Raw genomic sequence first — 16,501 nt, 5'->3', positions numbered from 1 at the left:
GATCTACATACAAGGCGAAAGTCTTGCAACATTCAAAGATGATGGTTTGGGATAAGTACACCATAGAACATAAAAGAGCTTATGAAGCCTTGAACCGAAAAAAGCAAGATCTCAGAGATCGTAAAAAAAAAATAGGAGGTAATGTCGTTTTACTCGCTGTAGATTTTACTCAAACATTACCAGTTATTCCACAAGGGAGACCAGCAGATGAACTCAACGCGTGTTTAAAATCCATGCTTCTCCCACGCTCGGTTATATGTCGCGTGTTCTCGGGTAGGTACACCAAAAAATGTATACATTTAAGCATGTAATGAGCAAACACAAAATGAGGTATACCCGAAGGCACTGCAGTAGTACTTAATGTTACTTTACTTGTTAAATGTTAATGTTTTACTGTTTAATAATTTATACGCTTCTTATATGTTGTTCAAATTCTTTTATCAAAATACCAGTGACAGCGCAATGCACGATAACATGGAGTGAATACACCATACGCATCCGCCCACGGCCGCCCTGGTGTGCGCAGATAGGAGTTGATTCTACAATAAAATAAAATAAAGATAAAACCCCAGGATTGTTTCCTGCCTTGTGCCCTGTGTTGGCTGGGATTGGCTCCAGCAGACCCCCGTGACCCTGTGTTCGGATTCAGCGGGTTGGAAAATAGATGGATGGATGGATGGATTTTACTGTTTAATAATTTATATTTATATGAAATGTGCTTCTTATATATTACTTCATATTCTCATATGATAATGATGTTAATGTTGTTTATATTGATTTCTATGTTATTGAAACTGCATGTATGTGTGTATATGTATGTATATGTATATATATATATATATATATATATATATATATATATCTATACTACCAAAATACCCGCGCTTCGCAGCGGAGAAGTAGTGTGTTAAAGAGGTTATGAAAAAAAAAGGAAACATTTTAAAAATAACGTAACATGATTGTCAATGTAATTGTGTTGTCATTGTTATGAGTGTTGCTGTGTTTTATATATATAAAATACACACACACACATATATAAACATATATATATACATATACATATACACATATATATACATATCTACATATATATATATATATATATATATATATATACATACATATACACATCGACATATCAACATATATATATACACATATATACACACACACACGCTTTATGGGTGATGATTGTTGTACTGTTTTTATCTTTATTTTATTTTATTGTAGAATCAACTCCTATCTGCGCACAGCAGGGCAGCCGTGGGCGGATGCGTATGGTGTATTCACTCCATGTTATCGTGCATTGCGCTGTCAGTGGTATTTTGATAAAAGAATTTGAACAACATATAAGAAGCGTATAAATTATTAAACAGTAAAACATTAACATTTAAGAAGTAAAGTTACATTAAGTACTACTGCAGTGCCTTCGGGTATACCTCATTTTTTGTTTGCCCATTACATGCTGAAATGTATACATTTTTTGGTGCACCTACCCGAGAACACGCGACATATAACCAAGCGTGGGAGAAGCATGGATTTTAAACACGCGTTGAGTTCATCTGCTGGTCTCCCTCGTGGAATAACTGGTAATGTTTGACTAAAATCTACAGCGAGTAAAACGACATTACCTCCTATTTTTTTTTTACGATCTCTGAGATCTTGCTTTTTTCGGTTCAAGGCTTCATAAGCTCTTTTATGTTGTATGGTGTACTTATCCCAAACCATCATCTTTGAATGTTGCAAGACTTTCGCCTTGTATGTAGATCGGGGTAATTACATTCATTGCATTCCTAGTCTGAATCACAATCTGATTGTATGGGTGGTTACCTGGCACTGTAGGGTTGCCACCCGTCTTTTAAAATACGGAATCGTGCCGCGTTTGAGAATGAAATTGCGCATCCCGTTTTGAATCAATACTGGACGGGATTTATCCCGTATTTTTTTTATCATTTTTTTTTTAAAGCAGCGTCTCATGCAAATCATCCCACACGCATTTTATGAAGATGCCTCCTTTCCTACTTTTGATTGGGTAATACTTGATGTCATCGTTAGTTTGATTGGTGTTTTTAACTGTCCAGTGAGGAGGGCGTGTCTTTTAAGTAGAGTGTGCAAAGTGTTGGCACTGAGATGTGGCGTCAGCGCCATAGTTGAAGCCCCTAACGTTGCGGTCAGCAAGTCGGCTAACATCCGCCATGTGCCGTGTTTCAGTTGCGAGAAGCAGATCATAGAATGGTTGAAACTGTTGCCCCTAACGTTGCGCCACGGCGTGTGGTTCGTTTATACCTCGTGTCTTCTCATTAAACTTTTATCTCGCGAATATGTTATTGCAATCCGCAGCGGGAGCGTTTCTATAAACTTAATTGAAACTTACGTTTTACACCGTGCTTTGTTTCCCTTATGAACATGCTTGTATGCTTAACTCGCTCCGTTCTCAATTGTTTAATTAATTTTTTGCTCTTCGCTGTTTGCGGCTGTTCCTCCATTTCCCCTACTTCGTTCTTTTATCTCGCGAATATGTTATTGCAATCCTTAACGGGAGCGTTTCAATAAACTGATTGAAAATAGTTTTGCATTTACCTTTTTAGTAAAAGGCGAGCTTTTAAGCCTGAGAAATCACCCCGTAAATGCACACGTTTAATTGGACATGTGTTAATATGTATGGTTACACAGTATTAAAAGACAGTGAACAACGTCAGTTACCTTTCTTCCCGCGTTTGATAAAAGGTGAGCTTTTAAGCCTGAGAAATCACCCCATAAATGCACACGTTTAATTGCACATGTGTTAATATGTATGCTTACACAGTATTAAAAGACAGTCAAAAATTAACGTCATTTACCTTCGTTCCCGCGTGTGACTCGTGCTGTAAATGTCTTCCTTGTTTTTAGTTCACGTGATTACGTAGGAGGCGTGATGACGCGATACGTGACTCCGCCTCCTCCATTACAGTGTATGGACAAAAAATATGTTCCAGTTATGACCATTACGCTTTGAATTTCGAAATTAAACCTGCCTAACTTTTGTAAGTAAGCTGTAAGGAATGAGCCTGCCAAATTTCAGCCTTCCACCTACACGGGAAGTTGGAGAATTAGTGATGAGTGAGTCAGTGAGTGAGTGAGTCAGTCAGTGAGGGCTTTGCCTTTTATTATTATAGATACTAATAAAAGGCAAAGCCCTCACTGACTCACTCACTCACTCACTCACTGACTGACTGACTAATCACCTGAACTAAAAACAAGGAAGAGATTTACAGCACGAGTCGCACGCGGGAACGAAGGTAAATGACGTTAATTTTTGACTGTCTTTTAATACTGTGTAAGCATACATATTAACACATGTGCAATGAAACGTGTGCATTTACGGGGTGATTTCTCAGGCTTAAAAGCTCACCTTTTATCAAACGCGGGAACAAAGGTAACTGACGTTGTTCACTGTCTTTTAATACTGTGTAACCATACATATTAATACATGTCCAATTAAACGTGTGCATTTACGGGGTGATTTCTCAGGCTTAAAAGCTCGCCTTTTACTAAAAAGTTAAATGCAAAACTATTTTCAATCAGTTTATTGAAACGCTCCCGTTAAGGATTGCAATAACATATTTGCGAGATAAAAGAACGAAGTAGGGGGAAATGGAGGAACAGCCGCAAACAGCGAAGAGCAAAAAATTAATTAAACAATTGAGAACGGAGCGAGTTAAGCATACAAGCATGTTCATAAGGGAAACAAAGCACGGTGTAAAACGTAAGTTTAAATTAAGTTTATAGAAACGCTGCCGCTGCGGATTGCAATAACATATTCGCGAGATAAAAGTTTAATGAGAAGACACGAGGTATAAACGAACCACACGCCGTGGCGCAACGTTAGGGGCAACAGTTTCAACCATTCTATGATCTGCTTCTCGCAACTGAAAGACGGCACATGGCGGATGTTAGCCAACTTGCTGACCGCAACGTTAGGGGCTTCAACTATGGCGCTGACGCCACATCTCAGTGCCAACACTTTGCAGACTGTACTTAAAAGACACGCCCTCCTCACTGGACAATTAAAAACACCAATCAAACTAACGATGACATCAAGTATTACCCAATCAAAAGTAGGAAAGGAAGCATCTTCATAAAATGCGTGTGGGATGATTTGCATGAGACGCTGCTTTAAAAAAAAAATGATAAAAAAAATACGGGATAAATCCCGTCCAGTATTGATTCAAAACGGGACGCGCAATTTCATTCTCAAACGCGGCACGATTCCGTATTTTAAAGGACGGGTGGCAACCCTACAGTGCCAGGTAACCACCCATACAATCACATTGTGATTCAGACTAGGAATGCAATGAATGTAATTACCCCGATCTACATACAAGGCGAAAGTCTTGCAACATTCAAAGATGATGGTTTGGGATATACTTATATCTTTAGCCCGACATCTGTGTATCATATGTGTATCCAAAGTTTAATAAGTTAATAAGTTTACACTTAATAACTTAATAAGTTTACATGTGTTTAAAGCATGCAGGAGGGATATTGTAAGGCTTAAACTATAAAAAAAAATGTGGTCTTTCTATATTGCGGATTTTCACCTATCGCGGGTGGGTCTGGAACGTAATTTCCGCGATAGGCGGGGGATCACTGTACCTCTAGTACTTCTCTCAGAGGTTAATATTCTTCTTGAACAAGTCATATTTATATTGTTGTGCCATTCATGAAGTTGCCTCCTGGACATACACAGTACATTATAATAACCAGTATACAGAAGTAATACTTCTCCACACTGTAGATGGGCTGCTAGTTTATTGCAAGATCCACTCACATACAAAGGCACACAAAAATAAGAACATGCAAGCTCCATTCAGGCAGTGATCATGTGCAGGATTTGAATCCAAGGCACTGGATTCATGAGATGATGGTGCTAACCACTGCACTCTAGCACTGCCCTGATTTTTAATTCAATATTTGCTCAAATAAACAAAAGAATATAATGTACATAATCTAAAAATGGTTATATATCCAGTTTTTTAGGTTTTAAGGGAATATATTTTGATCTTGAAAAATGTAACTGTCTCAGTTGTTATAAAATCATTTTCTTGAAAAACTGTGAGTTCTGATTGTTAGAATTTAGAAGCTTCGGTGCTCTTATTGTTAGGTGAACATTTGAGTAAAATTAACAGTTAAATACAAGCTGCATTTTAAGGGAGCCTTGGACTAGTCATCGACTAAACCATGTTAACATTTTAGAGTAAAAACAGGTTTATAGGGTGATTATTGTCATGTGTGAATACTTATGTACATGTGATTTCTCAGTTTTTTTATTTTTAATAAATTTGCAAAAATCTCAAGTAAACTTTTTTCATATTGTCATTATGGGGTGTTGTGTGTAGAATTCTGAGGAGAAAAATGAATTTAATCCATTTTGGAATAAGGGTGTAACATCACAAAATGTGGAAAAAGTGATGCGCTGTGAATACTTTCCGGATGCACTGTAAGCCATTCCCAGGCATTCCTCATCTGATGGCAGGCTCACAGCCTTGGGTATTTAATAATAATAATAATAATAACAGGTTTCATTTATTGAGTGCCTTTCACAAACCCAAGGTTTACTATTCATGACAGGCTTGTATATCCATGAAGGTAACTGTGAAATTCTTAAGGGCTACTAGGTTACTGCTAGAAAAACGCATCTCAAATTGGTAAGCAGATTTCTTTCAGTATGGATTAGATAAAGGTTAAATTTAATGATTTTTTTCATTCAATTCTGCACATAAAAGACCCTCCTTTCCCTAGCTTTCTGAAGGACTCTGCAATCAACGGACTGAGTTCCAGACAGCCGAAAGGAAATGAAAGAAGTGAAAGACTTGGGAAGACCTGGCTAAGTACCAATCTCTTCTTGCATCCAACAATCTCCTCATTCTCTCTGCTCTCTGCCACTGATGTTTCCAACTTCCTCTCCAATCACCAATTTACCTTTCCACTTGAACCTATCCCCTCGCATCTCCTTCTGGCCATCCCCCTCTCACTCATCTCGGCAATTACACACATCATTAACAGCTCACTCAGCTCAGGCACACTTCCTACCATCTTCACACACGCCCTGATAACCCCACTCCTCAAAAAACCAACACTCAATCCATTCCAAGTTAACAATTACAGGCCTATCTCTTTCCTTTCCTTTATTTCCCAAACACTTAAATGTATTGTTTCTAACCAGGTCTCTTCCTTATGGATTGCTTGATATCAATCTGTCTGGTTTCAAGAGGAACCATTTGACTGAGATGAGTGGTCAACCAACTACAATTTGCTAGAGCTACAAACATGTCATCGGTCCTTATCCTTCTAGACCTAGCCTCTGCCTTTGACACGATTAACCATGACATCCTTCTCACCACCCAATCTAACCTTGGCATCACTGGGACTGCTGTCAGATGATTTAAGTACTACAGTGTGTCTGGGCGAGGAGAGTTGTCAAAGGCACTAGGCATGCACAGGTTTACCCCAAGGATCGGTGCTGGGTCCTCTACATTTCTCTATATACACCACCTTGCTGGGCTCCATTATCCAATCCCATGGATTCTCTTATCAGTGCTATGCTGATGATACACAGCTTTACCTATCATCCCCTCCAGAAGACAATACAGTATCAGCTACAGTCTCTGCATTCCTTACTGATGCCTCAACCTGGCAAAAACCAAGCTTCTTGTAATCCTGGCCAGCCAGTCTGTTCAACTCCCCATCTCTGTACAGCTTGGCTCACTGTCACTAACACCTGCCAAGTCTGTATGCAATCATGGGGTGGTGATTGATGAGCAGCTATCTTTTTCTGACCACATTTGTACTATTTCTTATTCATGCAGGTTCACACTGTACAACATCCGCAAGATCAGACCTTCTCTGAAAGAGTATGCAGCACAGTTTCTGGTTAAGGCTCTGGTCTGGTTGCACCTGGACTACTGCAAGTATTTAACTAGCCTAGACAGGCACATGTCACTTCTCTCTTCAGGTTGCTACATTGGCTCCCTGTGGCAGCATGCATCAAGTTAAAATCCCTGGTGCTTGCCTACAGAGTAGTCAGTGGGTCAGCACCTGCGTATATGGAGACACTGGTGAAGTCCTATTCTCCTTCTCACCCACTGAAGTCTGCCAGTTAACAGCACCTGGTGATGCCACCTTTGCGTGGTATCAGGTCTTAATCCACACTCTTTTTCCTGTGTAGTTCCCTTCTGACTCTCTCATTGTATTTAAGAAGCAATTGAAAACCCATCTGTTCTATGAATATCTGTCTAATTGATAGAAGAAAAAAACCTTTGCTCTGTGATATTTTATATTGTTCGTTAATTTATTGCTAGATTAAATTTAATTTCTTTATTGATTATAACCTATGATTGTAAATTTGTTAGTTATTACATCTTTTCACTTGTGGCAATCAACTTTACTTACCTGTCCTACTACACTTACTGAACAAACAAGCCCTAGCCTAATGTTACTCGCTTACATTTACCTCTTTTGTAAGTCGCTTTTGATAAAACCATCTGCCAAGCAAATAAGTGTAAATATAAATTTTTTAAAAAAAATAAAATTCTAAGTGATGCACTAACATTTTCAGGACATGAACAAATTCACCTACGTACGTTATTTTAAACATTCAGTTTGGTATAAAGTCTTTGTGTTTCAGTATTCTCCTAAACACATCAACCAAACAGTGAGGAATAGAATTAACACAATAGTTTAAATAAAATCGTCATTTAAATTTAGCCTAACATTAAATCAAGTTAGAGAAAAATACAAAAATATTTTATTGATTAATCTTATTCAAAGTGTGGTGGGGAAAGTTAAATGCTCAAGGACACCAAAACAAACAAGTTTAACCCACAAGCTAAAGGATGGGCAAACATGATCCTCAGTATTCAATTCAAATGATCTTTCAACATGCATCACACCTTCATGTCTTTCTGTATACACAACTCAATTTGATTGGTGATTTTTGCAATTAAATACTGCATATAGGTTTTTCTTTTTCTAAGGATCTATGATAAGTATGTATTACTTCAATGAATATCTTCAGACATTTCAGTTTGGGGCGGACTATGTTGACATTTTGGTCTCAAAAAATTCAGTATTACTAGTAGGCTTTTTTGAGAAGGAATAGAAGCAAATGACACATATAGCAGTGCACTACTCCTCACAGACTGCTGGATGCTTTTGAATGCAGAAGTAGGAAAAATCAATGTACTTTAGAACAAGCAATAGCACAGCATAACCCTGTCAAACTCGATTAATCCAACACAGTGTTCCACAGAACTGGAGCATGTCCCAGCAACAGCCCACCATTCCATCGTTGAAAAAATATTAAATATTTAGTAATGACAAGATGAATGACAAAAGCTAGCAACTCAGAAGTATTAGTTCTGTCTTTATTTGTCTAAAACAGCAACCAATGTAGAATACAAAACAACCTAATCTGCATGTCTCATGGATATGATTTTTACATGCTTATGAAGTATATATAACACCAAATGGCTGAATTCACCAACAGTAAAAGATGAAAAAGTAGGTCAGTGTGCTGGAAAATAAGAGAAATAAGTTAAGTCATAATTTCTACTTACAAAAACTAACAAACCAAACTAAAAAATAATAATGAAAACCAATTCAGAAAGTAAATAACAATATGAAGACAATAGGTAATACATTTTCAGAAATAACAAATACTAGTAATAATGCTCCAAAGCATAATGGGAGGTTATCTGCAGCATCCTCAAACTGGTAATCAAACAGCAATGCATCCATATGGGGAGGGTGTTTAGCAAATGGCAAAATGTCTTCTGCTTCTTGGCAATAAACAAAGTTCTTAAAGAGTCCCATGGTAATAGTAGATAATAAAGAAAATCTGCTGACAAGATTTGAGACTTTCCATCTCTTCTTCAAGTCTTGTTTAGCTTCAAACCACTATTTAAAACAAGGAAATTTTCAAAAACAAAGTACATTTTTGTCAGGTAACATATACATGATAAGCATTAAAGCAATAAAAGGCAAGGTACTGGGATCAAAAATAATTCAATTATGCAAAAAATGGAACAATACTTAAAAAGCACAATGATGCAAGTAGTTGAGAACAGTAGCAGAAGGCCGAACAGAAATTTGTTCCAAAACAGAATGCTAGGAACGTCTAAACAGTAAACAGAACAGGTCATCCTGGAGGCATCCGTTTTGTACAACCAACACAGCTTGTCTAAGCAATGAGTTACTGTAATCTCCACCTGTAGGTTATGGTTTATAATCTCAACATTGTCACATACATGGGCTAACGTGTTTTATTGGACATAACCATGCGTCAGCTTGTTTTTTTCATGTTCTGCTATTACCACTTGACCTTAATGAACTTTGTTCATTGCTAAGAAAACTGAAAACATTTTGCTTAACCGTAATGTTAAAATCTTTATGGACTATTATTACATGCGCATTGTTATTGACAAATGTGTTACGTGTTGCCTTTATATTGTTTCTTAGTTTCTCAAATGCTTTTTAATATTGTTTTTAGTGTATTTTTACATTGTTAGCTTTTTTCACTTTTTCATATTTTTATTATATTGATTTTTTAACTACTTTTAAAGAAACTGACTTTTTAAACTTTTAAATGGGTATATTACTTGCATCTGATGTTGCAAGAGAATTGTTCCCTGCAACACTTATTGGAATAAGCAGATTCAGAAAATTAAATAATGAATTATACATAAACTCCACATTACACTTTATGTAGCAACTAGAACAGCATTTGTTCGCCATGGTATTTACAACCCACACTGTGCTCAGAATGTGAGCCAAGTCCATGCATTGTATTGGTATGTCGTCATCTTGCTGAGTGAGTATTGGAGCACATCTTTCATCTTGCTTCACTGGTGAGAAAGTTGGGGGATGGGGTAATGCAGGATAGCCATGACTTTTTAACTTGAACAGGACTCCCAGTAATTATCTCTCTTGTTTGATCCAACACATCTCACTCATACAACATGCTATTAAAGGGAAAAATCATCAGTCTTCAGTATGTCTAATTTTACAAAGAACCTACTCATATGAGCTAAACAGCCAAAAATTAAAGTCCCTACCCTTTATTCTCTCTTGTCCTCATGACTGTCACAGTGACAACATACTGAGCTGGTTATACCTTGTAGAACTCCCATGGGAATTGCCTATTGAGAAACCTAGCTGCATGTGCAAGCCACATCAACTGGCTCTTCTCAATCCACAGAAATAGAGGTCCTAGTCCAAGGTACTCTCCTCACCATGTTTTAAAGACTGACCTACTGCTGGAACCTCATTTTGGTGGTTTGTATGTGTGATGTTATTATTTTGGTCACCATCAAAAACTCTGAGCGTAATGAGACTTGGAATATAGGTTTGAGTGGGCTGGTTTTAGGCATAAAAGCCCAAAAATCCAGTTCATTACAAAAAAAAAAAATACAGACTGGCGGCTTTTAATTATGGTTTTAATTTAGTGCAATAGACCTCAAGATTAAATATCAAACATATTACTGTAGCTGTTGAATATGTGTGGACATTGTACCCACATCTGCAGGAGATCTTAAAGAAGAAAGTTCTCTAGCATGTTAGAGCAAAATGATAAAAGACAGAGGCTTGGTCTGTTAAGCTAGGATGCTAATCAGGATAGCAAATGGCTATATGGTGCTTTTTCATCTGCCCAGTACAGCACCATCCCCACTGCCAATCCAGGTGCACACTGAGCCTTTCAAATGGGTCATTCAGGAACAATAAAATATTTTACTACAGGTTGGGAACTGCTGCTGTCAGCATGCTAATTAAATATGTAACTTCACAGCTAAAGATCTATGGATCTTAACATACACTTATCAAATAATCTGACCAGAATTTTGAGTTATATGACAAACCATTTCAGGGTCTTCACATAATATATTACCTATACATACTTGTGTTTGAAAGAAACTATGTCTGTGTCCTAATACTGCCAAGAACAATATAATCAATATTATCTCTATACAAAAGAGAACAAGATATACCTAAATAAATTACCTAATTGTTGGTTGCTAGTATTCTTCAAGCTACTACCAACTCTACTGTATAATGGAAAAATGCAGATTTAGAGTCGGGACGGATAAACGGCTTAGCCAGAGTTCTGCAGTAATGATTCTTTCTTCCTCATAATCCAGGGATCATTGTTCAATTTCCAGCCCAGTGATGTGCTCCAGATCTCCCCAGGCATGCTAACTTAATCATGTCTCTCAAAAACTGTAAACCATGTAAGAATGTGCTATAAATGCCCTATGTTCTGTCCATTGTTAATTCCTACCATGCACTCCATAAAATTGGGACAAATTATGTTTCTGTACAGCTCTGCACTGGGTAAGGTAGATTCTGAAAGAGGCTGGGTGGCATGAATTATGTTAATTTTTCAAAAAATAAACACATTTTGGTTAAAATATTGTTTCTGAATTGAAACACAGTGAATCAAATATTACCATTTCATTCAGAAGTGCACTGTCCAGATCACATCAGAAGCTGCAGACAGACGTGAAGATGCATGTTCAGGCTAGAGTAAGTGTCACTGCACAGAGCACTGCGAGAACAGACACAAGCTCCCCACAACTTGAAGCTGAAGAAGCGTGTTATTAAATAGATGAATGGAATTAGGAAAAGAAAAGAAAGGTAACCAATTGTATCTCAAATTCTGCAAGTCCAAATAAATATATGTAAATTATATTGTTTTACCTTCATACTTTTGCATTTTATGAAAATCTTTTTATTAAAAAAGTGTTTTATGTCAGTGTTCTATATGATGGATTAAATAAAATCAGTAGAAAGAGATATCACCAATCTAGTTTAATCCAGGAATTATTCATGGGGTTTCAAGAAAAAACCTGTTAAAGAAAGAGACGATTTGATATCCTGCAGAATTTCTGAATTCCTTAGAAAATGTAATAGGACTGCTACAAGGGGGCTCCGCCCCCTGCTCGCCTACCCCCGGCGTTTTGAACCCGAACCCGTGCCCGCTGGGCAGCCGTAGTTTCAGACGCACGTTGTAGGAGCTTGCGTTGTTTCGAACCCGTGCTTGCCCTGCTTCTGCGGTTTGAGACGCGCGTTGTAGGCGTATATCAGTCAGTTGAGCTCGTTCGGTTTGAACCCATGCCTGCTTTGCCTCCGCAGTTTCAGACGGTGGATAGGAAGTAAAGAACGTATTGTATGGTAAATCACAAAGATTTATTGGAATATCTCTTTATATACGATATTTGTAGTAAAGATGGTTTGTTGTCCTTGAATGAGTTTTCCTTGGTATTGGAGTATTTATAACTGTAACTTAAATGCCAGATGAACGCCGAACTCATGAGAAGGCTACATAAAGTTGTCCATGTCCAAATATGCGCTCAGAGAGGTATATGCCAATTTTGTCCATGGTCTGTGCTTGGGATTTGTTGATTGTCATGGCAAATGCAGGTTTACTGGAAAATTGGCGTCGCCCAAGTGTAATAAGGTCAATTCTAGGAATTAATACAGTATTGTCAGTATGTGATCCTGTAAGTATTTTTGCTTCAATAATATTGTTTGTTATAGTGTTGATGACTAAACGTGTACCGTTGCATAAACCCTGTTTAGTATTAAGGTTTCTTAATAGCATGACAATTGTTCCGATTTTAAGGTTAAGATTGTGTTGTGGTAATCCGGCTGGGTTAATAGTGTTCAGATATTGTAAAGGGAAATTAAGATGTTCAATCTCGTCTTCAGAATCAACTTTGTCAGTACTTAGAAAGAGGCGGCTTTCTCCAGGAAGTAATGCAATGACTTGGTTATTTATGTGATCAACATCAATATTCTTTGGACATAATATAGCCCGTCGCGTTAACAGTGGTATCTGGTCTATTGTTTTGGAGGCGTGAGCGCAACTCCATTAGTTCTTCCTTGTTTAGTGTTAGTAATACGGATATTGGATTGCACTTACTGTTAATACGTAGCGTTTTCTGTAGTTGAACTGGTAATAATGTATGACTGTAATGTGATGATTCATTTATGCTGTATAGTCTTCACGTGTGAGGATGACGAACCTTTAATACGGAGTGTCCGTTTATTCTTATTACCCATCAGGTGTTGTGCCTGTGTCTTGTGTGGTTGCACTGTTAATATTGTATCACTGTAATGTGATTCAAATATGTTGTGGAGTCCGAATTTGTTGGGTTTCTGTACTATATCGTGTTTTTGCTTGCGGGTCATTAGAGGTGCGTGGATCAAGCTGTGTAGTGTGTTTGCGTACTATCTTGCGCTTTCCGTACTCCAATTGATTTGTGACCCTTTCTGGACTCCGTAGTCTGTCCCGTTTTACTCTGGGGTGGCGTATTATGTCGGGTTTGATTTGTGAACCTTTCTCGAATCCGTATTCTGTCCCATTTTACTCTGGGGTTGGGCGCGGACTCCTGTTGTTTGTGTGGTTATGTCGTTCGTAGTCTCCATGGACTCCGTAGTCTGTGGGGGGGTTTGTGTGGCACACCAAGCAGCACATTATTCCTAACTTCACTCAGCAGTAGTGCCACGCACAATATGGCGGTGACGCCTGCGCCTTCACTACGCATTAGTGCCACTCACAATATGGCGGCAACGCCTGCGCCTTCCGTATTATGTCGGATTTCACCATACTGTGTAGGCGCCTTTGCCTTTCGTACTTTCCCGCGCCTTCCGACGCGCGATGTAAGCGCCTGCACCTTCCGGGTCTGCCTCCGCTGTGTGGTGTGGACGTTTAACTGTTGTTGTTTCCGCCTTTATATTCTGTCCCTCGCTGTGCATGTGTTTCGTGCCTAGGTTTTTTTGAAGCTGTTGCATTCTAGTTTTCATCATCTGTAACCTGCTCTCCATGTGTTTGGCCCTGTTCTTTAACCTCTTTATGACGTTTTACTTTGTTTCCTACTCTGTCTTTTATTTCTGACCTCGCTTTATCCTGCTTGCGGCATCCAACCGTAGTCTCTCCCGTTTTGCTGTGGGGCGGGGGGCTTTGTGTGGCGCCTGCGGACGTTCGTAGTCTCTCCCGTTTCACTCTGGGGAGGGGGGCTTTGCGTCCACGGGCAGGTCCCTGCGTCCATATCCGGTTTACCATTCTCGTTTAGTAATATGGATTTTATACTTCTATAGTAAGAACTGCATAATCTGTTATGTTGCTGAAATGCATATCCTCAGTTGCTTTACATTAATGACTAATAATCTTCATAATTTTAGAGTCGAGAGTGAAAACTGGAAATGCAGCTGGGCATAACTGCTTCATTCCTCATTTACTGGTCATGTCAGTAAACTTCCATTAAAGTTTAAAAGACAGCAGATCCCAATTAAAGGCATCTTTGCATGTAACATAAAAAATGGTCAAGAACAAACTTTAAATGTGGGAACAGAGCAACAGCATCAAAAAAGACGAGGTAAAAAAACTTGACAAACAAAACGTGTAAGTATTTTGTGTGCAGCTGGAATTGGTTCCCACTTTCTGCTCAGTGCCACCAGGACAGTCATGGGTTCCCTGCAACCCTGATCTGGACAAATAAAATTAGAAAAATTGATACTGTGGTCCGAAAAGGAGAGATAAATACATTTTGAAGATGTAAAAAATAGGTTCTTAAATTTGAACAAAGGCAAGTTGGAATCATTTTACTTGAATATTTCAAGTAAGAGTTACTCATGTATTCTGTGGTGTATAACAATAAGTAAAAAATGGTGCCCTAGCCAGATGTGGTCTCTGACATATGTTTGAAGACTTTCAGGACAGGGATACTGGATTTCTACACATTCTCACCAATCCTGCTTGTTGGGAAGCCATAAGCTGCTGTGGGGTTTAAATAAAGGCCAAAGCAACCCTGGGCAGGACACAAAACCTTTATGTAAATATCACTTTGGAGTGAAGAGGAGTCAGCTTCATAACCAACTGAACAATAATTCATAAACCAAACATTAAATGTAATTTTCGTGTAAGCATTAAACCCAAAAACAACAGCAGGTACAAAAAAAAAAAAAAGGTGAGGCCAAGATAAGAGAACCTTTAATTAAAATGACATTTGCCCACACCTGCTTATTTCAATTTCGGGTCACCAGAGTCGGGGTCGGGCATGAAGTGGGAGGCAAGGGCGCCAGACCATGACAGGACACGATTCAGAGCTGCCAGTCAATCTGTCCACTACTTGCGCCTTGCACTTAAATAAATTCTCGATTACAGATTAAAATATTGCAAAAAAGTGTAACTATGTAAATCTCATTTCGGGAAGTTCCCTATCACTGCATTACGTTTCCGCCGATTAGTTTTCTTATATAAGCCGGCAAAGTCTAAAGGCCAAACTTTCAACACTGTTGTTTACTCGTCGCGGCTGATCATTAAAATTAAGGCAAAAATCTATCGCCAACCATAAGAACAGTATTGGAATCTTATTCTTAAAGACACGTGAATTAAAGAATGCTTCCAGAGCAGCCGTTAAAGTGTCAGGAACTTAACAGTATTTCAACATACTGAGGAATACAGTAGATTAGTAAAATGTAAAAAAAAACAAAACAGTGACATGCATGGCGAGTAGCCGCGATAAGCTTCAATTTTGCTACTTTCTCTTGTTCTTTGCAAATCCGTATAACCAGGCAAAAGCGCTACTTAGAAAGCGAATGCTACCGCGTTTATTTGGGCCTCCGACATTTCTGAAGAGCCTCGGATTTTCTGATTGTGCTATCACGGGCAGCGCGCCTTGCAAAATAAAGTCGAAGAAAAGGATACGATTCGCCCCTCCAGGTGATGTACGATTTTCTTCAGTCGTTCGGCTGCGCGAGACATTGTGGAGAATTTTATTAAAGTTCCAAGGGAGTCTGGCTAATTGTCGACTGGACTCCAGGACCTTTTTATACGGAGCTCTGTGATTGGCCGAGGCGGCAAAGGAGCACGGGTTAATGGTTAAAACAGCAAGTGCAGCGGCTGCCAAAGATTAAGTTAGTGAGGTGGCGTTGCTACGTGGGTATGAAAACACCCGAACCACGATTCTATCTTTGTGAGGCACTAAACGAGAACTTTTCATTCTCTTCCCGTATTCAGGCGTATTTCCTCCCACCAACAGCATCCTGTTACGTCGGTGTCGATCCTTAGTGACTGGTACCGATGGCGGCCAAGCAGAGCTGGTTTTGACTTCATATTCTGTACTACAGAGAGGAAGAAACGGCAAGGCTGCATTCCATAGGGGGGTGCCTTGTGCGGCTCCTGCCTGGCCTCTGGAGACCTACAGAAGCACGTTCAGTTACTGTAAATGAGCATTTCTGTCACACAGTGGTTTTTCTCATATTATAGAATTTAAACATTTTGCCTTTTACAAGGTGCATTATATTTTAATTGTTTTCACTTATGTTATGGCCAAACTAAAAAATTGCGATTTTTTCCTCCACCAAGTTGAGTTCATCCTTACAACCAGTTTAGCTGTTTTTGTGTTGTTAGTGCTTACCTTGAGTTGAGAGCAAAAAAGACAGGGGGTTGAAATTTTTATTT

The 16,501-nt window shown here is 38.7% G+C and overlaps 1 protein-coding gene across 1 annotated transcript in view; it reads right to left on the bottom strand.

The window, feature by feature from the left end:
• Nucleotides 1-16,128, bottom strand: part of phyh (phytanoyl-CoA 2-hydroxylase) — a 49,228-nt gene extending 33,100 nt beyond the window's left edge. Inside the window, exon 1 of the mRNA XM_028813639.2 lies at nucleotides 15,746-16,128. Coding sequence (XP_028669472.2) covers nucleotides 15,746-15,802 — 57 coding nt within the window. The 5' untranslated portion in view covers nucleotides 15,803-16,128. The remainder of the gene's footprint in view (nucleotides 1-15,745) is intronic.
• Nucleotides 16,129-16,501: the final 373 nt, after the last annotated feature.

The sequence above is a fragment of the Erpetoichthys calabaricus genome, chromosome 1 (genome assembly GCF_900747795.2).
Source record: "Erpetoichthys calabaricus chromosome 1, fErpCal1.3, whole genome shotgun sequence".
Lineage (NCBI taxonomy): Eukaryota > Metazoa > Chordata > Cladistia > Polypteriformes > Polypteridae > Erpetoichthys > Erpetoichthys calabaricus.
The sequence above is the reverse complement of the archived record's forward strand: the minus strand, read 5'-3'. Positions and strand labels throughout refer to the sequence as shown.